At 38.2% G+C, this 24,448-nt stretch overlaps 2 protein-coding genes across 2 annotated transcripts in view; one reads left to right on the top strand and one right to left on the bottom strand.

The window, feature by feature from the left end:
• The window catches only part of FGF2 (fibroblast growth factor 2), a 26,163-nt gene extending 12,633 nt beyond the window's left edge, over positions 1-13,530 (top strand). The window contains exons 2-3 of the mRNA XM_042468426.1: positions 8,970-9,073; positions 10,108-13,530. Coding sequence (XP_042324360.1) covers positions 8,970-9,073; positions 10,108-10,293 — 290 coding nt within the window. The 3' untranslated portion in view covers positions 10,294-13,530. The remainder of the gene's footprint in view (positions 1-8,969; positions 9,074-10,107) is intronic.
• NUDT6 (nudix hydrolase 6) overlaps positions 10,753-24,448 on the bottom strand; it is a 32,555-nt gene continuing 18,859 nt past the window's right edge. Inside the window, exons 2-5 of the mRNA XM_042468425.1 lie at positions 23,948-24,151; positions 18,137-18,192; positions 12,882-12,936; positions 10,753-11,156 (exon numbers count right to left, since the gene is read on the bottom strand). Of these exons, the coding sequence (XP_042324359.1) occupies positions 10,753-11,156; positions 12,882-12,936; positions 18,137-18,192; positions 23,948-24,151 (719 nt within the window). The remainder of the gene's footprint in view (positions 11,157-12,881; positions 12,937-18,136; positions 18,193-23,947; positions 24,152-24,448) is intronic.

Genomic DNA, 24,448 nt, shown 5'->3' with positions numbered 1-24,448 from the left:
AGTGAATTTTCCTCTATTGCTTGTAAAGTTCTCATAGCCGTTGTGGGCTGAGGTGGCTCATGCTTGTGTACTATGATTTTCTTTGTTAGCTTCTACACCATTTTTCATTAGCCTGAGCAGGTGGGGGGGGGGGCACCTCAGCCCAGGTTCTCCATATATCCACTGATGGGGAATTTTACTGCTGGCTGAGGGATAGTCTGGGTAGATTTTGGAGTGGGAAGGGTGCTTTTGGATGTGAGGGAGTCCTGGATCTCATCAGCAAAAGGGCTGGAATACTTCTTTACTGTGTACTGTCTGCTGCATCATTCAACACCAATAATGCTTATGTTATAGCATAGTGGTACTCAATCTGTGGGGTCAGCTGCGGGAACCCCAGGGGGCTGCGAGAGTTGCTGAAGGAGAGCACAAGACTTGAGAGTTTATCAGACAAGGGAAATTGGAAGTATAATCCAATGGCAATCGGAATGCAATCATGGGGTTTAATGTTATTGCGTGATAACCCACTACACGCAAATTCGGGCAATGGGAAGTCAGTCCGAATGCAATCATATGGTTTCACGTTATTGCGTGATAGACTACCACATGCAATTTTGGGCAATGGCATGCTATTTTCAGGCAATGGGAAGACAGTTCGAACGCAATGCGCATTCATGTAATTGCGCTAAACTAGAAACTTTAAGTGAATGTGTTCTGGCCCCACCTTCTTTTCATTCGAATTTAAGAGAAATTCCTCCCATTTGATAAACTCCTTGGAGGCTCTAATCCCTCCTCCTTTTCCCAAAGTTTTTCTGTTCTGAAGGGAAAGAGAAAGGCAAGGAGGTCACTTGGATCACCTGCTTGGAGCAGCTACCTCTGCCTGAAAGAGGAGGAGAACAAGGATACTTGCTGAATCATGGCCTTTGGGAGGGCCCATCCTGAGCCGCCTCTTCTTCTTCTTCACCCACCCATCCCATCATTGCTCTGGTTCTTGGGACAAGATGCTGTTGCATGAATATATTCATGAATATACATGAACGTGTGAACAAAAATACACACGCTAAACACACAAATTATTTTAATATACTATGTTCACCAGGGGGTCACAATGTTAGCATGTAGATGTAAAGGGGGTCAAAAGGGTAAACAGTTTGAGAACCACTACTGTAGCAGTAATGTGTGTCACCATTTAGCACTGAAAGAACTCTTGGGGAGGCCTGAAGCTACACCCAGTTCTAGCGTAGAACATCTTCTGCCTGAAAGATTTTTAGCAGCATCAGCATTGGGAGGGTGGTCAAGGAAGGCTGGAGAAACACAGATTTGCAGTGTCACGTTTGGAGCAGTGTGACTTTAATAATACAATAAAGCTTGAGCAAGGAAAGAATAGAATTCTAGTCTGGCTGATCCTACCGTAGATATACTACAGTGTCTGCCTGCCTACAACAGGCAAGGAAAAAAACAACAGCTGCTTCCAGAATCCCTTACTGAGTATGTGTAAACAGCAAAACAGAGAGAACAAGGGGAAAGCAGATAAGCCCACCACACCACTTCTCCCAGAATGTTTTTTTTTTTTTTAAAGCATAAATATATAGGCTTGGCTTCCAGAATGGAAATCATGAGAAAAATGGAGGCTGGTGAGAGAAAAGAAATCATCCTTGGATAAATTTCTTTTAAGTTGTCTCTAGAAAGCTCAAAATGTTTTTTGTTTACTTGTACAAGGCTTATCTGACCAAGTTGTTTCATTTCATATCTGCATATTGTTAGCTGTAGAGAAAAGGTTTGCTGATGTATGTTGAACTACATAGAATAGTGTGGGAAACTTCAGAGGGCCAATTTTTGTGCCTACAGAGAGCAATACCATCCCCCACATCAGCAAGAAAAAAGAAAAGAAAGAAAAAGAAACCATAAATAACATCTATTGGTTTCCATTTTTCTATATTCTCACTTGTTCGTTGTGGGGCGAGGTAGAAGGCTGAGTGTATTTGACATTTTACCAGTACTGTGCAATTTTCAGCTTCCCTGTGTTTGGGTTTGGTGGGTCTGGCAGGGTTTTGAGGTTGCAAGAAGAAGAAGGAGGAGGAAGAGGAGGAGGGAAGGAAGGAAGGAAGGAAGGAAAGAGAAAAAGGTCTTGGAGGGGGGCTCATACAGCCTAGGCTCAGTTTTTCTATCTGTGGTATGGATTATTTGGTGAGAATGTTTTTTGCTGTCCATAGGTCAGGTCCAGATATCAGTGCAAGCAACGTGTACTTGCTGAAGCAGGCTTTTTGCTCCCCTCTCACTATCACAGCCACCCCAATACCCTGAAAGAGGCCAGGTATTTCCATCTGATTTCCTTAAGCACAGTGTCACAGTTCTTGGGGGGGTTGAATAAGGCTTCCAAGGCCTGCTGTAAGAAACTAGAGCTGACGGTGTCTGCTTCAGAAAACATACCTGCTTGTTTCTATACCTGGATCCGAGTATGTTGCATATTTTATGAAGTGTGTCTTAATGTTTTAGCATCCTTCCTTTATACTGGAGTGATAGCTATGTGGTGATTTGGTCCCTTTATCGTACCAAAGTAATGAAATCTCCCTTCCTGGGCTCTGTACCGTAGTACTTGAATGTGCAGGAATAAGATTGAACTTATACTTGGCCCTGTAACTTCACCACAGTGTATGTCATGCAGGGGCCTCCTGGAAGAATTTTCCTCATAAGGCCTCTGCAAATATGTTGGAGATGAGCCTTGAACTGTTGGCTTGGAATGCACTTTTCCGCAGTGGAGACGGTAGTAAGGCTAGTCATTGATCCAGAGACGTGCAGCCTGTCCCCCCCCCCAGAAAGTACACAAACTTCCTTCTTGTAAACTGAAATGAGAAGTGTTTTGCTGATCATTTTGTTACCTAAAGTAAATTAGAAACATACCAGAGTGAAGATGAAGGTTCAAGTTGTGTTTATGTGTTCTTTTCATCTTTTTCTCTCTGTAAGAGCCTACAAAAACCGGGGAGGGGGTGTGCTCTATTTTCTCACTTTATGTGGATTATGTTATGTTCTAAGCAAGCAGGACCTGAACATAATAGTTGTGTTTTGAAAGATAAAGTTATTGGTGAAATTACTTGGGGTGGGGGACAAGTAAAAGGATATGGAGGCACTTGTACTTACTGCATGCTGACTCCATCGGTTTGTTGCTATTTGCCTTCAACTTGGCTTTGACATATACTGACCCTATGAATGAGAAGCCTCCAAAAGTCCAGTTATCAACAGCACTTCCCAGATCTTACATTCCTTTGTATGGCAGCCAGTTAATGATTGTTGTCTTCAAATGAACAATTAGCTGTGTGTACAGGACTTGGAATGTGTTGATATTGCTATGATTCTTACCTTTGTATTTAGTAGAACTGGCCAGTGATAAATAGCTGTAACAGAATTTGGGGAGCAGGGGATATGTCACAAGTGCTTGTCCTTCCCCAACAATAAATACATATTTGTTCTATAGTAATGAATTAGGTGAGCAGAGAAGCAGCAGAAGGGTGTGCAGCATGCGAGTGCTACTTTTAAAAAGATTACAGTGTGCAAATTCCTTGTATTTTGGACAAATCATTATTTCCTTGCCTCTGGAAATAGGAAGTTGTTAACTCTCATATGCTATATGTCACAGCCTTTTCTGGTTTTCAGCCCAGAAATGTGAGTGTTTTTTGGTGCCATCACCTCAAACCTTATTCATAAACCAGGTGTTTTGGAAACAAAATATGTTCTGATGGGTTTTACTAGATGTACAGAACAATCTCGTGCATGTTTACTCCCAAGATAGTTTGCACAGAGTTCCAGCCTTAGCCTGAAATCAAATACTTGGGAATAGTACTTGGGAGTAAGTCCTACTGAATTCAGTTAAACTTATTTCTGAATACACATTTATTTCTGAATACATATTTGTAAGATTATGCTGTAATGGTTTGATTTTTAATATGCTTGTTGTTGTTCCTGATTTATGGTAACCCTAAGGTGACCCTATCATGGGGTTTTCTGAAGCTCTGAGTATATGACTTGCCCAAGGTTACCCAGTGGGTTTACATGGTTGGGCAGGGATTCAACCCCTGGTCTACAAAGTGATAGTCCAGTGCTCAAATCACTACACCACTCTGGCTCCTTTAGTATGCTTACTAGCAATGAAATCCCAACTGACCATATTGGTATTTCCTGCTAAGTAATAATTGAGACTAGCATCGTTTGGATATTATTTTATTTATTTATTTATTATCATCTATACCATGCCACAAGAAGACATGATTCACTAGAAAAGACAATGATGTTTGGTACGACTCTGAAGAGCAGGGTTCAATAGCCAACTTGGCCAAGAAAACTCACTTGGGCAAGTCACATGCGCTCAACCTTGGGGAAGGCAATAGCAAGCTTCCTCTGAATAAATCTGGCCAAGAAAACCCCATGATAGGGTCACCACAATCTGAAGGCACATCTCACACACACACATGATAGAAAGCAGTAGGAAAAGAGGAAGACCATATTAGAGATGGGTAGACTCTGAGTCTGTATGACCTGAATAGGGCTGTTAAATATAGGGTGATTTGGTGGTCTCTCATTCATAGGGTCACCATAAATCAAAGTTGAGTTGAGGGCAATTATCAACAACCAAAATAAAAGACCCTTTCTGTTTCAGCTTTTATATCTTAACTAAGAAGGTACTGTACAGGAAAAGATACAAACTTTTAAAAGAACCTAAAACATTCAGTTGTCCCCTATATTGGAATCTCTGATTCGAAGTCTTTGGAACAAGAATTGAGCTTCCTGTAATTTTGTGAGATATTTAGCCTTTCCTGTCAGAGAGCTCTGGTGCCCCACCAAATTACAAATCCCAAAATCCCATAGCATTGAGCCATGGAAATTAAAGTGGTGTGAAACTGCCCTATTTCTGCAGTGTGGCAGCAGTCTGAGATCTAGGGCCTTATAACATTACACAATTATAGTACTGTACTAAATTACTTTTTACCTGTCATGCTATGCAACATGCTATGGAAGCCTTGGATAGGCAGTTTCGGGAGGAGGTACTCAAAATTCTCAGCCACAGTGCTCTAGTGCCTCACCAAACTACAAACTCCAGGTTTCCTTAAGCTAGTGCTCTGAAAGTTAAAGTGGAACATGGTGCTGTAATTGTGTAGTGTAAAAGGTTTCCTAGCTGCCAGCTAGGATGTTATTGTTCATTACCAAATTTGGGGGAAATTACCTCAGCAGGTTTACAATTGGAAAGGGCGTTTATATAATGGACTGGAGATCAAAATGCTAAAATAAAAATAATATTTTGTACATGGAAGGCAGTGGCCTGGCAGCTAACATTATTAAGAAGTTTTTGGTCAGAGGTTATTGTTCCGCTTCCGAATGTTTACTGTATATACTCATGTATAAGCCCAGAAATTTTAGTTTAAAAAATTGACTCAAAAAACCTGAGTCGACTTATCCATGGGTCAATGTAAGTACTGTACTGTACTTTAATTCTTATTTTAAAAAGGAACCATCCCCTAGTGAAAGGCAAGATGCCATCTGTTCTGGAAGCACTCACACCCCCTTTATATTCTCTCGTCTATGAAGCCTTTATTTAGTTTGAGCATAAACAGTTACGCCTGCTGGAATTTTGTAAGTTTTCTGGTAATGTTTTTCTTCATCCTTTGCATCATCCGATGTTATATACCCCTAAGTTTTACTCTCGACTTATCCACAAGTCATATCTAAATCCATAGTTTTGGCCTCAAAACCAGCCCTTGACTTATACATGAGGTCGACTTATAGTCAAGTATAAATGGCAAGTCAATCTCTATAGTATCCAGAGTTAGTTGAGTCACATAGCTACTGTAGGTTGGTCAGTCAGAGTCTGAGAGGAGTCTGAGGAAGAAGACAGCAGCCCTGTCTAAGAAAAGAGAGTGAATGAATTGAATGACTAAATAACTTAGACAGCTGTGACAGACAGAAATAACTCTGGTTTTCCTTTGACTTCAAGGCACGTCATTGTCCTTTTGGGAAGGAATGTACTGAAGAAAATATATGATGTAATTGGGCTCCTTTTATTACATAAAATAAAGTTGGCTTGATCTACTTGGGTTTATAGCATACAGACAAACACCTTTTCCTGTCCTAGACACTGAGTAACCAGTGGTCCAGTCTTTATAAATATATCATCCCCCGCCCCCAAATATTGGCAAGGTCTCTGTGGCGCTTCACTCCTGCATGTCTCCCGTGTACCTCAATTGTCCAGTTTCCTATTCTGCATAACCTCCATCTTTCCTTTAATTTTATGTGACTCTGTTCTTTCCAACCCATGTTAATTTTTGGCACAGAAGTAAAATAAAAAGGCCCTACTATTTCACTTCTACTAAATGCTGAGACCCTTGCCTCAGCAAAGTGGCCACACTGGGCCTATCTACCCCTAACAAAATTTATTTTATTTTCAAAATGTATAGCCTACCTGTTAGCCAAAGACCTCCCAGAGCAATTTACAAATAGTTAAATTGACAGTCCCTCTCTGGATTACAACCTAAATAAGATACGATGCACTTGGTAGAACCCTCTGGGTAGTCATTGATGTTCTCTAAACAAGATACATCTCTGTTGTCCTACCAGTTTCCCTTCAGTATTTTGTTTATTTTTTGGTTTGATAATTCTTGTAACAACGCAGCTTTTGGTATTATACTCTTCTTGTAACAATGTGGCTTGTGATATCATACTATTTTATTCAGACTGTGCTTTGTGAAGTTGAAGGTTTTCATGGCCAGCAGCCATAGTTTTTTGTGGGTTTTTCGGGCTATGTGGCCATGTTCTAGAATAATTTATTCCTGACTGTGCTTTATTTATTTAGCCAACCTATACTCATTGCTGTACACTATTAAAACTCTAGCATATCCCTGCTATTTGTCATTTCAACTACAAATTAAAATGTTAATTTTACAAATTAAAAGTAAAAAAAAAATTTTGTTCCACAAATGTGAGATTCTGAAAATCATTTAAGGAATATCTATAAAACACACAGTACTGTCATTTTCTGCTGGGCATCTTTGGGGAAAAAACACACACACTCTAAAATCACTTTAATTTTAAAGGCTGTTGGAAACTGTCTCAAGCTGTGGGAATCTGAAACTGCAATCATATATTCACATGCTTTTGGAATAAGCGCCCTGAAATCAGTGTGGTTCATTTCTGAGTAGACAGAAAAAGATGCATGTTTACTTGTAGTACAGTTACTGCACTCTTAAACTTGTCTACTGAGAAGAAGTCCAGTTGAGATCTACGGGGCTTACTTGCAACTGAGTAAAGATATAATCTCAGCAGTTGCCAGTAGATGAATGGAAGGGATTCCTCATATGAAAATCAGAGACTTAAAGACAACAGAAAGGAAGAAAGTATGAAGCCAAATATAACTTTTCCCTCAATTAAATGCAAAAATACTGCTCTTTCATTTTAGAACTGTTACCTAATTTTTGTAGAATATTATTCGTACAATATAGTACCTCATTTTGAATTATATCCAAAGCAAAAAATGAGACTGTCACCTTGCTTTCAAATTCACAACTGCAATACTGAATGCCAGATGTTTAAATATGCATTCACACAATTTTTGTGTTTGTGGGAAACACTGAAATATTGGTGTTTCCCACAACAAAGTTTGTGTGTATATTTCCAGTAGCTCCCTTTTGCAAATAAGAGTGTGAGGAGCAACGTATACCTTTATACACAAACAGACCAGTTTATTAATGAAATGCAGCCTAGGAAGGTTGCAGTACTGAACAGAATAAGGGGAATATGCATAACACTTGGTTCATCAATTGTTGCTCAGTTAAAATCAGACACAAACACTGTAGTGGGAAAAGACATAGTAGTTTCTCTAGGCATTGGTAGAAGAGCATACTAAATTTTCTTTTCCATCAGAGGCAGAAATAGTGTTTTGGTTTAAGTAGTTGGTACCGATGCCAACTTTATTTCCAGCAATTTGCATCCTAATTCTTAAGGTCAGAGCTATCATAGTATCCTGAAAGCTGGTTTTATGAATCACTTTAAGAGGCTATTTATGACTAAACAGGCTTCCGTACTACACAGAAAAGACAGGCTATAAACTATTTTGGATTACTTTAGAAGTGATTCAGAAATGTAAGTTGTTTTTTTCCTATTTCCATGCAGTATCAATTCGTACCTCAAGGGTCCTCAGTAGTTTAAATCCTGGTGAAAATACTGTTATCACAGTTCTAATTTTTCCCCCCAGGATAAATGTTTAGGACCATTGTTGACTGCTTCTTAAATTAATGGCAGACTTTGTCTATTCTCTCTCAGAATAGAAGGACAATGCAGTGCAGGAGGAAAGAAAACATTAATCTAACAATTCTTGTTTGGCATACATAATATATGAAATCAAGTATTTCTGGCAGAACAGTAGTGGGATGATGAGTCTGTGGTTACAACTCCCAACAATCCTAGCTAGTTGAGATAGTGAGCTGCTGGTTTCCAGTTAAAAACCAACTCTTATCTCAGGCTGATTTGAGCTATGGGAGGGCGATGTAAATATGCACCTTGAATATTTGTGATGTTCTCAATTGGTCCAAAAATACATGTGAATTGTTACTCTTCTTCAATTTGCTGATTAAGTGTGGAAGAACAGTCCATACATTTTGCAATCAGATTTCAGTGACTCACATGATGTTATTCCCAGGTAGTATGTTGCTGTTGACCTTATTTCAAGGAAGGGAGTCCCATCAGCATTTAGACATCTTATTCTACTTAATATAAACGAGAAGACTCAATAGATGTTAGAATTCATTTGGCAATAACTATATTGTGCACAGCACATCTTATTTACTTGTTAGAGTTCACAAATCTGTATGAATTTTAAAAAATTGGGGTCAGTAATGCAACTAAATAGATTTTTAAAAATAGATCTTTGCTTAATTTTAAGTGAACTGTGCAGCAGCTTACATTTCATAAAACATTACTTAAACACTGACATTGTCTTTCTTTTGGTCCAGTCAAATTGCTACTTCAGGCAGAAGAGAGAGGTGTCGTGTCAATCAAAGGTGTAAGTGCAAACCGTTTCCTGGCTATGAATGAAGATGGCCGATTGTTAGCACTGGTAAGCAAATGTTAATATGCTCTCATTTTTAACTCTCATATCTGTGTGCAAGAATAAAACTAAATATTATGTAAGCCTTATAATGCTTTCCAAAGATGCCCAGGTTTTAAGCAAGGCTCAGACAGATCTGTAATGACTTTCCTATTGTTTGAACATTGTAGGGCCTTTAGGTGTTGCTGTGTGCCTTCAAGTAGTTTCTAATTTATGGTGACCCTAAGGCAACACTACCAAGGGGTTTTCATGGCACAATTTGTTCAGAGTTGTTGTGTTTTTTTTCTTTTGCCTTTGCCTTCCTTCGAGGCTGAGAGAGTGTGACTTGCCCAAGGTCATCCAGTGGGTTTCTAATGCATTCTAACAACACTATACTGGCTGAGCAAAGAACACTATACTAGTTCTTTATAGGACTTTCAATTTGGGATTTTAAATGTTCAGACTGCATTTTGATTGCTAAGACTACACTGATGAAGGACCCGAGTTTTGTTTTAATATGCATTCAACATAATTTTTATTCTTTACTTTATTTTTACTTCATCACTCACTGGGGTTAATAATACAAGTAAATAAATAAAAACATCCCTAAATCAAAGACAACCGGATACTGTATAGTTAAGGCCCAATGAAATCAATGGGACAAATCAGTTACAATTGTTTCTGTTACAAGTGAAACTAGTGTGATTAACACTCTAATTCCTATGTGCATCTACTCAAAAGGTTCACTTCCTTTTGATTTGGGTATCATGTCTTAAGACTAGATCTTAAAATGTTTTCATGCTTACTTTTTTATGTAAGGCAGTTGGAGGGCTGTTAATTTGTAATGCCGAGGAGCACATCTAAAGAAAATTGCTGATTTAGGTCCAAGTAGTATTTGATTTTTTTGGTGTGGGTGTGGTTCTAAAAATAAAATAGTATTGTGTGGATTAAATATAAACTTAATCTTGATAACTGGCTGTAATCATCAACCAGATTTTTATACAGAAAGTTCTATTTCATGATAGCAACTTACTGGAAATAATTACTTTCTCTTTGTCTTTCAGAAATACATAACAGATGAATGCTTCTTTTTGGAACGTTTGGAATCTAATAACTACAATACTTATCGGTCTCGTAAATATTGTGATTGGTATGTTGCACTGAAAAGAACTGGTCAGTACAAACTTGGACCAAAAACTGGGCGAGGCCAGAAGTCTATTCTTTTTCTTCCAATGTCTGCCAAGAGTTGATTTCAGTTGCAGAGTTTACAACATACACTCCCCATCCCCACATAACAGAAAAATGTGACCAATATTTGCCAGGATCAATTGTATTTGTGGATTGATCTATAATTATTACTATGTAAAATTATGTATATTTTAGACTTCAAAACTGTTTGATATGCTGGAACCATTGTGGTTTTTGCATATGTATAAATGTGTGTACATTTGTATATTGAATGTGACAGGATTGAGAACTAATACACATTTATTTCCAGTCAAATACTACATTCATTTCTTTTACTTGATTAGTTGGGGAAAGAATTGAAAAAATAGCTTGAACGATTCAGTGCTTTTTAAAAAAAATTATGCACAGTTAAAAATATTTAGCATTTGAAATGAAATAATATATATTTGTATGGAATTTAATCTGGAATAATACACATATACATTTTACTACAAGTAATATTAGATGCCTTTTAAAAAAATCTAAATGTTTTGCAAACTTGTCATGTTCCTATAATTTTCTGGCAGTTCTCTGTGGTACAGTTTATAGAAAAGACCTGTGTACACAGCTGGAAATTCCCTCATAGTTAGATCGATCTTATCAAACCCTTCATGGTACCCATACAGAAGTAGTCTAGCAATGTTGCTGGTGATTGGAGTTGTTTCTTTGGACTTGGCAAGGTCAGTTAGGTCCATCCACTCACACTTCAGGCACTCCTGCTGGCAGAAACTGATGCTGAAAGAAGAAGGTTCCAAGCGGCAGATAATATACATATCTGACTTTCCAAAGGCTCCAGGGTGTCTATGTTGCTGTCTTATGCTTAGAAGAGACCTGAATTCTGATTTTATGCCTGTCTCTTCAAAAACTTCTCGAACTGCTGTGCTCCCTGAATGAAAGAGAGCTTTTTATTATGATTTAGAAAACAAAGGTACTGTAGTTAAATTGCAACAAAAGCATGCAAGCTGCCAGGCTTTTCCAAACTCTACATCTAGCTAAGTGGTACAAAAATTTAGAGAATTGGGAAGAATCTACAATCTGAAAACCAGGTTTAGTGTTGTGACCATGAATCAGATCTGCAATTAAATTCACTTTCAAGACCGAGAAGAATGGGTCTTTGTTGGGTAGATGGGTTTCAGATTAAAGCCACCTCTGCAGGCTAGGATGAAGAGACAAAAGCTGTTCTCTGAAGACAAAAAGACAAGCTGGGAATTTGTCCCTTGTCTTTGGTAAAACATCAAAATACTTTAACTGCTACCAAACAGAAGCACCGAGTAACAGGGCAATCTTTTCCCCAGTAAAACTGGGTGTTAAATTAACATGATACACTGTAATTTAGTCACTGCTACTCTGTCCTTCCCTGACTCCTGGATCTTATATTCACTCCCGCTTCCTTTGTATCTGGATCAAAGCTCCTATTGAATATATATACTCTAAAATCACTGGTACAGATATACTAATGAAAATGGTACATATCTGAAAAGAACCATGAGGCTCTATGTTGTTCCATCTGAAATTACCTAATTCGTACCAAACAACTTTCTATGTAGCGTTTCTGAGGTGCAGAAATAATCCTGCTTGAGACTGCTTTAACTGTCCTGGCTCAATGCTAGGGAATTCTGGGAACTGTAGTTTTGTGAGGCATTTAGCCTTCTCTGTCAAAAAGCTCTGGTGCCACAATAAACTACAATTCCCAGGATTCCCTAGCACTGAGCCAGGGCAATTAAAGTGGTCTCAAATTGGATTATTTCTGCAGTGTGGTTTGTATCTATGTTTCGTAAAATTTAAGTTGTTTATTAAATAGCGTTGACCTAGAAAACACAACATCATGATTTTCCAGCTTTTTGAAGAAAATTTTCACAATTTTACACCTTTTGGTTCCACAGTCTTGCTGAGAAGTAAATTTCAGCTATCTTTTATATATATAAAAAATTGAAAACAGTACCACCACTTTGGAATCACACAATTTATGTAAGATTGAATTGGTGGAAATAATTACAGTTCATCTGAGAATACATTTATCATTGGAGTGAGTAGAAGCAGCCAGGATATAACAAACATCTGGCTTAACCTGTACAAATATTCAAAACACCACCAATATATTGAACCGGTGTGTTTTTGCTATGTGCATGTGGCCCTAGAAATTAAAGTGGCAGCTTTTCTGAGTTGTTTACCAAGGTGAAGATATCTGACAAAACTTGAGTCTGAGGCTATTTAAATCATATAAACTCTAATGTATTTTTATAACAAGCCACAAAATTGCAACAACAATGAAATGAACCAGGCTCTTCATTTCAAAGAAATTTAAACTATGACCACTTTGTGGGTTTCTGTATTATCTGTTTGAAAAGAATTGCTCAAGACTTCAATGCAAAGTTGAATCCTTCAGTTTAGATTTACAGGTACCAAACCACATTTTGACTTTGTCTGTTCACACCTATTTATACACTATTGAAAATCAGTATGGAACTTGTTCAGGCCACTTGTTTGGACTTCTGCGCCAGGGCCATCTTTACATCACAGTAAGTTCTATTGAACTGAACAAGAGTTACCTTTGACTAGACATGTATGATATCGCTCTGCTCATGTAATTGTTCCAAAGACAAGCACTTACCAATATCTTCTCCTGGTTCAGACAATCCCCCTGGAAATTTCCATACATTTGTTGTCTGAAATGGAAATAAAAATAACCAATGCATTAATATTTTTCTATTTTTCCATCTACAATGAACTAGAAATACAGTTCCTACATTTGTTGACTAATTCTTACTTATTGCTGTTTGTTTTTCTAATGTGATTACCAAAGACAATTATATGTCTGTAACAGTATATTCCAAGAAGACATCTACTGATTTGTCTAATGACTATTAGACGGTTTATACTTGCACCATTGCTGCTCATTAACTAGGTAAATAGTAAAAGGGACATTAAGGAAGCTGCTATAAATAGTTGTATTATATGGCCACTATCCTGTACACAGTTAGGCATGCTTAATTCTATGGGCTTAAGTGCACCTAACTCTGTGCTGGATTGGAGCCTGCATAATCTAATGTTTAATCACATATATTCTAGTTCAGTGTTTTGTTTTTACAAAAAAAACAGTCCATATTATAAACAGAGATTATGATTGTAGTACTGTTCTATACTGCACTGGCTATAAAGTTTTCCTTTGTGTCTGTAATATCCAATATGTGCAAATGTGTCTTTCCCCCCCCCCCCCGTCATGTGGCTAAAAAATAAAAGTGAGATTCCTCTGTGTTGTCTGATGGATCGCTTGTTCTATTAATTCAGAGTAAATATGAATAGAAGCATGTGATTGCTTTTATTAGTTGCCAAACATTTCTTACCAGAACAATCATGTGCACTGAATGTATTTCATCTGCACAATGTATGGCATGTACCTTGAAATGTTTCAGTTTTAAGGAATCACACGTCCCTTGAAAAAGCAGCTTCCAGCTCACTCAAAGAGAAAATTCCTTTGGTTTGTGCACAAAATATTTTGACTAGAAACTTGTTCTTGCAAAGTGTGTTCAAAGCTACACTATATGCATATTTACCTAGGAGTCACTACTACTGAATTCAGTGGAGCATGCTTTTGAGTATGACATGGAAATAAGTAAACATGCACTAGGTTGCACAGTTAAGAGAGGGGAAGACTTTCTGCAGACAGTGGGTTGGATCCACACTTGGTAAACTGCAACGTAAGTGCCACTAATGTGAATTAGGTCATGGCTAACATTTACTATTGATTTAACTGGGACCAAAGCACTACTGTCTAAGTCTAGGTCCTGCCCAAAATCTTTTGTGGGCCAGGCTTAGAGCAGGGGCAGCCGGTGAGGGTCATGGCTCCTGCCTCAACATGTGGGCAGGAAGTAGTGAGGAAGGGGGGATTAGGATGATTTTTGTTTCTGTCAGTGACACTGTCTGTAGTGGAAGGGTCCCATTCCCTCCTGTCCTATTTGCTCTTTTTGTGCAATGACTCTGGCAATTGGTATCTATTGCAGCAATGTTATGGATCACTCTAGGTCAGGAGTGGGCAGTGTATGGCCTCCTGTTAGAATCATAGAGTTACCTCAAGCGTAATCAAGTCCAACCCCCTGCCATGCAGGATTAATGCTGTTGTTAGACAGCAGCTCCCAACAGCTGTACTGGCAATCCAACAATATTTGGAACATCAGAAATTGTCCACTCCATCCCTAAATCATCTATCTTGGTCAATACTGCTGCCACTCCCTACTCAGGCCGAACTTCCACAATGGAATGAAGCTTTTGCTATAGCAGGCTGCCTATTCTGCAACGAGTGAAACAAAGAAGGCCCCAATTCCATACTGTCACATGAAGTGACAGAAAATATATTTTATTTCATGTGTTTTAGTCATTATTTTCAGTCAATGGAGTCTGTACAATACTTCAGTTATCCTTAGTAATGAAAAAATAAGCAGAACTAGAGGATTTCACAGGAAGCAGTCATAATTTCTCCAGATCCTGCCACTCTTTCACTGCAGATCCAATGACATCTTGGATATCATTTCAGGCAGTTCTTCTCCAATTATATGAATGTATGAGTTAACAGCACCATATTTGTGACTATTGACCACATTTTTTTCTTTTTTCCCTTGAACTCATTAGGAAGCAACTGCCAATGTTTCTGGGACCAACACCAGTCCAGGGACCACCACTTTGAGTGGCATTGATTTAAGGCACTGAGGCTTTAACGCTCAAAGCAAACCAATGCAGGATAGGCCATCATACAAATGCATGCTGGCTTTAAACTTTCAATATACTTGGCTACATCTCTGGAATATAAAAACACACACAGATGGGGAGGTAAAGAGAGAGAGAGAGAATCTGCATCTAAAAGTAGCTGTTGGCAAATTTTAAGTGAAATTTGTAAAAAGGCAACAAGCCAACTCCTTAACAAGTACAATATGGTTTTCTAGAAACCCAACTGTTGTCTTCAGAAGTATATTTGAGGAATAGGCTATTTTTGCATCTATTACAGTAATAGTCTCCATCACCCATTAGATGTTATTTTTCAAAATTGGGGAGCATGGCTTTTCCTGTGCTGGAAACTTTACGTGTAGCCAATTTCTGTGCTAAACCTATATATTAAAGTGGTAATTCATCACTGGTGTTAAATATACTGTGTGAACCAGTGGACCTAAAAACACTTAATTCTGCCTTCCATATAATTTTCTCAAACAATGGTGTGTGTTATTTACAAAATCCTAATGTATTTGTAGCACTAATGCAGTAATTATCTATGTACCTTTGCTCTGTCAGCAATGCATCTCTATTGCTTCAGTGTCATGGATTAGATTAGCCCTGGTGACGCAGTGGTTAAATATCTGTACTGCAGCCATTCACTCATAAACCGCAAGGTTGCAAGTTCAATACCACCCAAGGGCTCAAGATCAACTCAGGCTTGCATCTTTTCAAGGTCACTAAAATGAGTACCCAGCTTATTGGGGGCAATTATCTTACACTTTGTAAACCGCTTAGGGAGTGCTTAAGTGCACTGATAAGCGGTATAGAAATGTACTTGATGTTGTTATTTCTCTTGGCCAAGAGTGGATAACGTGTGTTCTCTGCAGTTCCCACCAGCTTATTGATTCACAAATTCAATTTAGCTATTCTATTTAACTTTTCACATTTATGGATAGATGGAACCTAGGGAAAAGTGTTCTCTCATGTTCCCTCAGGCAAGCACTTTCTTCTAAGCTTTGAGGTACCAGTTAAGAACAGATAGTGATATAGCTCCAGGTGCCGGTAGTCTTGTACTCACAAATGAAGTATTGGGGGAGGCAAGTAGAGAAACCATCACCATCACCTTCCTTATTACCAACGCTTTATGTATGAGCTTTTCCCCCATCATAGTACTAACTTGCTCATGGTTACTGATTTTACCTGGATTCACCTAACATACACCACCTTGCAGAAAGTGTTCATCTTGCTTTGACGTTTCCACATTTTGTGCAATAATACAGAACTGAAATGGATTTAACTGACATTGGGGCAGTACAAATGGGCGGCTCCGTGCTGCCCATCTTTGCCCCAAACGTGTGTTGCAGCATTCACATGCTGCAGCACGGCCGCACTGTCTAAAAGGAGCCACAGTCCTATGACAGCTCTTCTGCCCAGAGCTGTTTGGGTGCTTGAGCGCCCTTACGCCACGAGGCTGTGCCGCAGCCTTGTGACGTAATGGCACCAATAGTAGGGCTCAGTGCATATGGATGCTGTGCCATATCGAGCCCTACTATCACCACAAATGACCTGTCTGTACTGGGCCATTGTTACCTTTTGTTGGAATTTAATTAGTGTATATCATTAATTGAATCTTTTTCGTAGGGAGCCCACTATGCCTGCCCTTTTCTATTGAACTATGGAATGGGATGTGATTGGATTGAAATTCCCATCTTTTTCTCTTTGGAGCCCTATTTTTATTAAAAAAAAAAAGGGGGGGTATTTTTAACATTGGTTGGTGAGTTTCCTGCATGGGCAATGTAACAGTACCACTGAGTGACCTAACAATCAGTGGAGAACAGTAGAGTTACCAGTGATTTTTATTCCTGCAGCTATTGTGTTGCATCTCTTGACAGTTGAGCATCGTTTAAAACTACATTGCATTCACTTTAGCCCTGGTGTAGCTGTCCCCCAATATAGTAAAATCACTGTGTTAAATTTAGAATGGTAAGCCAGATACAGCACATTTACGGGTATTTTACTCATTCGTGCCTTAAATCATCTACTATTCAGTATGGGGTGTACAAGAGTCAAGTTTCTCTGCCAGTTTTGGTTGCCTGTCTGTGTCTGCTAAAACTTTTAATGAATTCTTTTCAAGTAAATTACAGCAGACGCCCAGTAGCTTATTTTTAAAACCTCAATGTAGCCTGCTTTTTCCAAAAAATAAAAAAAAAACCCAATCTAAAAGAAATAAGGCTGTGCCACGCAGCTTAATCATTTAAGGCTTGGATTTTAAAGCTTCCATCCTGTTATAACAACTCTTAAAATTCTGTCTGCAGGAATAGTCAGTAGGGGCTGCTTTTGCAAAATACTCAAAGGTACATACAAGACATGTTTAACATTTTCCACTTTGTTCAAAGGAATGTACTAGGTAACAAGTGTGCATGGTACTTCACCTTTAATTGTCATTTGTTATACATTAACAAATGATTGGATTTCAGTCTAGCAAACAGCAAATACCAATGCTTCTATGGAAATGGGAAACCAAAACCTACTCAACCTCTGATTTAAACAATATTATAGGGGCTTGAGGACCAAGAAAAATATGAACAGAATCCTTTAGTAAAGCATTCAGTTAGGTTATGTATAATCTTTAGAACTGTCTAAAATTAAATCTGCGTGTAGAAATAGTGAATTTATATAAGTATTATTGCACACCATAGCTATCTTCACAATCTCAAACTTAAATTGACAAAACAGCATATACTTAAAATTGACAGAACACCACTAACATAAATGACCTATACATGAAACAAGTTTGTCGTATCAACTTGTAGACAAACGACCACAATTTTTCACATTATTATGTTATATAATAATAAAAGTAACAGATTTCTTAATACAACCTACAGCATTCATGTGGAAGAAATGCTGGTGTGGCACTGTTATGAAGACTGTTGTGTAAGAACAAGTGAAAGTTTTTCCACATCACATTCTAGGCACAGAAATGCCTAAAGATGTACAAAGTGATGAGACTGTGAAATTCCTTGCAATGATAGAAACACACGACTAGAGTTCAATTGTCTCTTCTCACAAAAGGACCTTGCACTGCGGCAGGATCATAGATGGGCACCTCTGGATCCAAACCAAAGTATTAATTTCTTCAAAATAATGTGGTAAACTTACTTTATTCTTATCTTGCACAACCAATACTCTGCCAGAATGGACATCTAATACAGCACCTGTTGGGGAAAGAATGTATAATTTATTGACTGATTTAATGGAGAAACTAAAATAAATTATTTTTACACTCAACACTTTGGGGGAGAGAAAAGAAATCAGGATGACATTTTAAAAATGCAACAGATTATACCATCCCTCATCTAAGGCTGCATCTCTACTGAAGAAACATGACACTTTAACTGCCATAGCTCAATGCTATGCAATTCTGGGAACTAGTTGTGGCCCCAAGATGCACTGTCAGAGAAGGCTAAATGTCTCACAAAATGACAAATCCCAGAATTCCAGAGTATTGAGCTAAGGCAGTTAAAGTAGTGTCAACCTGGATTATTTCTGCAGTGTGGATGCAGCCTAAGAAGAGTGTAGTACTTCTACTGGATCAGATGTTTCTTTCACAATTATGTGGTCTGTGATCTACAAATCATACAGCTTAGTGGGATCCACTCCACTCCAAATTAAAAGATACCAAATCGAGGTCAAAGTTGACTTGATAGCAATAACAGCATTTGTTTTTATCACTGGCTTCTACAGGCTGCCAGCAGACATTTATCTCGTGTTTTTCTGCATTATTGTCTGTATTCGCTTTTTGGAATACTAAGGTTGTAACAATATAGGGATACAACCTAGACTACCAGGCTAAAGTATTTCCACATGGAGGAAAGATTAAAGAATATGTTTTGTGACTGAAAACACTCCCCCCTCTTAATAAAGTAATCACACTTCTGTGTGTGGGAGGAATGTTTTACAAATGAAACAACAATCCTGAAGTAAAGTTCATTCCTTAGGAAATTAGTCAGAAGTCTCTGAGTCCATGTCATACAATGTGTATGACTTCATCCTTCCGGTACATGGTTGGCAGTGTGCTACTTGGTACAGAATTATGTTTAGGAGGCCAACAGAGGCTCAGATTAGTTTGGACTTATACAAACAGGAGTGTATTACCTTCTGTTTTTTCAAAGACAATCCTGTATTCATTTCCAATTTATATGATATTAAATGTATGTCTACACAAAACAGGATTAAACATTATGCTAGTTTTCCTAACAAGGATTTTGTATGTAGAGGGCTTTGACTTGAGTCCACTTCTATGAGGTACCTTCAAAAATCTTCATTATGGTTGACAGTATTTTTTATTTAATTACTTACCTCTATTTATTTTTATTCATTATTTCCCTCATAAAAATCCCATACCAGGCAACTGCAACTTGAAACCACCAATGAAATACAACCCCTCCCAATATCCCCCCCCCAAAGCTCATCTCCAAATATGTAATAAAACCAACAAACTGGAAACTCCACACTGCAGAGGCAGCTAATCTTCTGAGTAAATGGATTGGGCTTCAAGGTTAGTGAAGAATAGCTTGGCTGGAAGATTCAGGTGTTTCTCTCCTCTCCTCTCTAACAAGTTTGATAGTGCTTACTGAAAATATTAGGAAGGAGAGACATTTGGTCCTTTAAAGCTGTAAACAGCTTGGGTCCAGACTATCTGAAGGACCGTATCTGCCTATACAAGCCAGTCTGACTGCTAAAATTGGCAGGAGAGAGCTTTCACCCAGTCCCACCACCTTTGCAAGTGTGGTTGGTGAGGACTCAGGAGACAGCCTTCTCTGTGGCTGCTCCCAGACTGTAGGACTCCCTGCCACAAGAAGGTCAAGTCGGCCCCCTCCCTGCTCTCTTTCCACCGACAGCTGAAGATAGTTTTTTGTGGAGTTTTTGGGCTATGCGGCCATGTTCTACAAGAGTTTATTTACAGATGCTGGCAAAACCTCAGGAATAAACTCTTCTAGAACATGGCCACATAGCCCAAAAAACCCACAAAAAACTATGGATGGCGGCCAGGAAAGCCTTCGACTTCATGACAGCTGAAGACATTTCTATTTAGGTAGGCATTTGGTGGTTGAATTTTACTTGAGCTGGTTTTAATAGTGTTTTGACTTATGTTTTAATATTAATAATGTTTAGTATTACGTGGGCTAAACATTGACAGTTAGGTGAATTTGTAATTCGTTGACCAAACAAACCCAAAGGGTGCACCCCAATGCTTCTTAATCCTGGAGATTAATAACTAGTGCAGTGTCACAAGTATCTGTCCTGGACCCAGTGCTATTCAACACTGTTATAAATTATTTGGATGATGGCATAGAGGTCATCCTTATCAAATTTACAGATAACATCATATTAGAAGGGGTAGCTGATCCCTTGGTGGACAAGAACAGAATTCAAAAGGACCTTAATAGATTAGAGACCTGGGCCAAAACTAACAAAATGAATGTTAACAGAGAGAAATGTAAGGTACTATACTTCAGCAAAACAAAATGAAAAGCACAGATATAGGATGGGTGACAGCTGGCTTGACAACAATACATGTAAAAGAGATCTAGGAGTCTTGTAGACTACAAGCTGAATATGAGTCAGCAGTGAGATGGAGCAGCTAAAAAGCCAATGTGATTCTATGCTGCATCAACAAGAACATCGTGCCTAAATAGTACCACTCTATTTTGCTTTGGTTAAACCTCACCTTGAATACCAATTCTGGGCCCCACATTTCAAGAAGGTTACTGACAAATGTATCCAGACAAGGGCAACCAAAATGCTAAAAGGTCTTAAACCAAGGCCTATGAGAAATGGCTTAGGAAGCTGAATTAGCCTGGAAAAGAGGTGATATGATACCCATGTTTAAATATTTGAATGGATGGCATATTGAAGATGGATCAAGTTTGTTTTCTGCTGCTCCAGACTAGGACATGGATTCAAACTACAGGAAAAGAGATCCCACCTAATCATTAGGAAGAACCTTTTGACAGTAAGAGCTGTTCAACAGTAGTATATGATGGCTTGGAATTTGGTGCAGTGTCATTCCTTGGAGATTTTAAACAGAGGCTGGGTGGCCATCTGTCAGGAGTGCTTTGATTATGTACTCCTGCATGGCAGAGTGTTGGAGTGGACAGCCCTTGTGATCTCTTTCAACTCTACGATTTTATGGTCTAAAGGTTTCTGTTTGAGATCTTAACATCTCAAGACTTCAATATTATATTACAAGGTTGTCCCTGTACAATTTGAACATAAATTTTAATCTCTAGGTCAATAGCTACTATAGTGATGTTTGAGACCATATTTGGTATTATATTTACAGTCCAGTCCTCCTATGATTGTTTCTCTAGAGTTCATTGGGACTTAATGCCAAATAAGGATTACACAGGATCATGCTCTAATGTCACATTTTAATGCAAGTGAAAAAGTAAGGGGGGGGGAAATCTGGGCCTAGTCTCTTACGAAATATTAGATGAGACAAAACAGCTAACTTGGGTTCACTTGACAAAGGCACAGATAGCTTTAATGCTGTGCCAGGAAACAGAGAATGAGAGTTAAAGTACAGCTGTGTTTCATGACTGCAAACTGGAAAAGCATTTTACTGTAAACATTATGTGATACTCCTGAAAACAGCTTTTAAGTATTGTTGAAGATAATCAATTAAATGGTTTTAATATTCCTTTGCTCGGACAGCCACAAATATTCATGAATATCTAATTCAGAAAGGTTGCTTTCCTCTCAACTACTTTAGTGTGACTCTGAAAGTTCAAGGGTGGTAGCAAAGTAATGAGTCTACAACTCTACATAGAGAAGGGGATGTGGTGACTCAGCAGTTAAAGTGAAGGCACTGACGATTGCAAGATTGGCAGTTTGGCGGTTTGAGGCCCAAGTGCCACGTGATGGAGTGAGCTCCAGTCACTAGTCCCAACTTCCTCCAACCTAGCAATTCAAAAGCATGTACTGTAAAAGTGCAAGTAGGTAAATAGGTACCACTTTGGTAGGAAGGTAACAGGATTTTGTGTAGTCTTTGGCAATATTGGTTCTTCAGTTTAGTAACAAAGATGAGCACTGTCCCCGACAGTCAGACACAACATGACAACCTTGTCAAAGGGGAAACATTTATCATTTTTTACTCTACATATAACTTTGCAACCAATTCATCTTTACACTTTGTTATTATCATAATACTGTACTTTTGGATTTATTTATTAAATTTAAATTCTGCCTTTCTGCCCCAAGTGATACTCAAGGCGGCTAAGATAAACCACAAAACAGTTTAAAAATAAGGACCTAAATCAAATTATTAGTTCTAAATGGAATAGATGCACTGAATCAGTGAAATTTTAATACAGTGGGCCCTTGGTATCCACTGAGGGATATATATATATAGATAGATAGATAGATAGATAGATATAGATATAGATATAGATATATATCACTTCTATGCCACCTTTCTCCCAAAAAAGGGACCCAAGGACCACCTGGGGATACCAAAATCTGTGGATGCTCAAGTCCCATTTTAAAAAACGGCATAGTAAAATGGTGCCTGTTATATAAAATGGCAAAAATCAAGCTTTGCTTTTTGGAATTTATGTATTTTAAAATTATTTTCAAATCATGGATGCTTGAATCCATGGATAAAAAAATCTGTGGATATGGAGGGCTGACTACACTAATGTATTAAGTTCCCATTTATTTAATGGCTGTACTCTAGTTGGGACTAACAATTAGATTTACTCCAACACCATGAAAAACACAACAATCATAGAAATAAACATACTCAACCAATTAAAACCCATTCCAGCAAACACCAATTTACATGCAAAAGGCATGTAAAATAGGTTTGCCTACCAACAGGACAATAGAAGCATTGTGTAAAGTGACAATACAATACTGGAAGCCAGTAAGAACATACTGGTCTGTCTCACATTCTCATAGACAAATGCCTGCCAATGTTTGGACTACTGTGCATGAAATAATTAAGAATTCTGCTGCCTTCAAAAATTTAGACATCTAACAGCAGTTGCTTTTGTCATGAAGTAGTAATACAGTTTCAATAAACCCACACGTGTTTTTTTAAGGCACAAAATTTCAAACATATTTTTATCACAGTTTGTTTTTACAAAAGTAAAAGCAAACATACCATGAATAAAACCCGTGTTGTTTCATACCTGTGAAACAACTGATATCACAGCATATTGACTGAAACTGTATTGTCAAGTGTTACCAGCCTAATGAACAAGAATAACTTGCAAAAGCATTCTCATGGTTTCATGCCTGTAAAACTTTTATTTCAGCATGATATCTTGTGGATTATAGTCTGTTTCTTCTGAGGAAGTGAATGTAATCTATCAAGATCGTGGTGATTACAATGTTAGCTTTAAAGATACCACAGGAATCCTCCCTCCCCGTTTTTTTTAAGGTCTAGATTTTTTAAATAATTCATGGCAGAGTTTTTAATTTCCCATACAGATTGAGGATTCTGAGAGTTGTAACCAGTATCTTTTCCAAACTCTGTTCATGTTTCAATTACTGTGAGAAAACATGCTCAAACATGCCCTTGACAATGAGTCCAAAGCATTTTTTGACTTTAGTACCCTCTACTGTACCAACTATGCTACAACTGGAAGCCATTATTTTTCTGGTCTGTGGGAATTCTGAGATCTGAAATGGGTGTATTTTGAATTTTTGTCACAAATGGTAGATTTGGATAGTGGTAATCATAATTGTCCACAATGCAGAGATATTACAGCCTGGAAGAAAGCAGAAGTAATTGACAGAACAGAAAAAAGAGGCAGAAGGAAAAGACACTGCAGATCTTCAAATGTAGTAATGAGACTGGGAACGTTTGCATTGTGCTATCTCAGTTTTACTTATGGTCCTGACTCTCAGGTGTTACCCCCCCAATAAAGTTTAAAAGTAAAAGCTATTTCCTTTGGAGATCACCTGCTACTCCTAACTGGTGAGTGGCATAAACGGGTAGCTTGCTGCATCCTTCTCCTAGCCACAGAGTTAGTGTAGCAGAGTCTGATTCGGCATGGTGGAAGGCAAATCCTAGCTCTGCTGCTGTAGCTATAAATCTGCTCTGTAGAATGGGAACATGCAGCCAGACTGCTATGTGGCCTTCTGCTCTCCATTGCTTGATAGACTCTAGAAGTGGAAAAACACAACACAATATATTGATTACTTTTTAAAAAAATTCAAATCTATAATGAACACTCTTTTCAAGAAAAGGCTAGCTAAATGCAGCAATAATTTGGAACAATGGCAAAGTCCCCTTGCAATTTATTTTCAGAATGATTGTTTAATGTTTTCATTTTATGGATGATTACAAGCATTACAATTTTTTACAGATTTATTTTACGTATTTTGACATCAGTTTTCAGAACTGCTTACTTAGAATAACTCTGTTGAATTAAATATCTTTAATCGCACATTCAGGTGTAA

This window comes from Sceloporus undulatus, chromosome 5 (assembly GCF_019175285.1).
Source record: "Sceloporus undulatus isolate JIND9_A2432 ecotype Alabama chromosome 5, SceUnd_v1.1, whole genome shotgun sequence".
Classification (NCBI taxonomy): domain Eukaryota; kingdom Metazoa; phylum Chordata; class Lepidosauria; order Squamata; family Phrynosomatidae; genus Sceloporus; species Sceloporus undulatus.
This window is presented reverse-complemented; position numbering and strand designations above follow the sequence as displayed.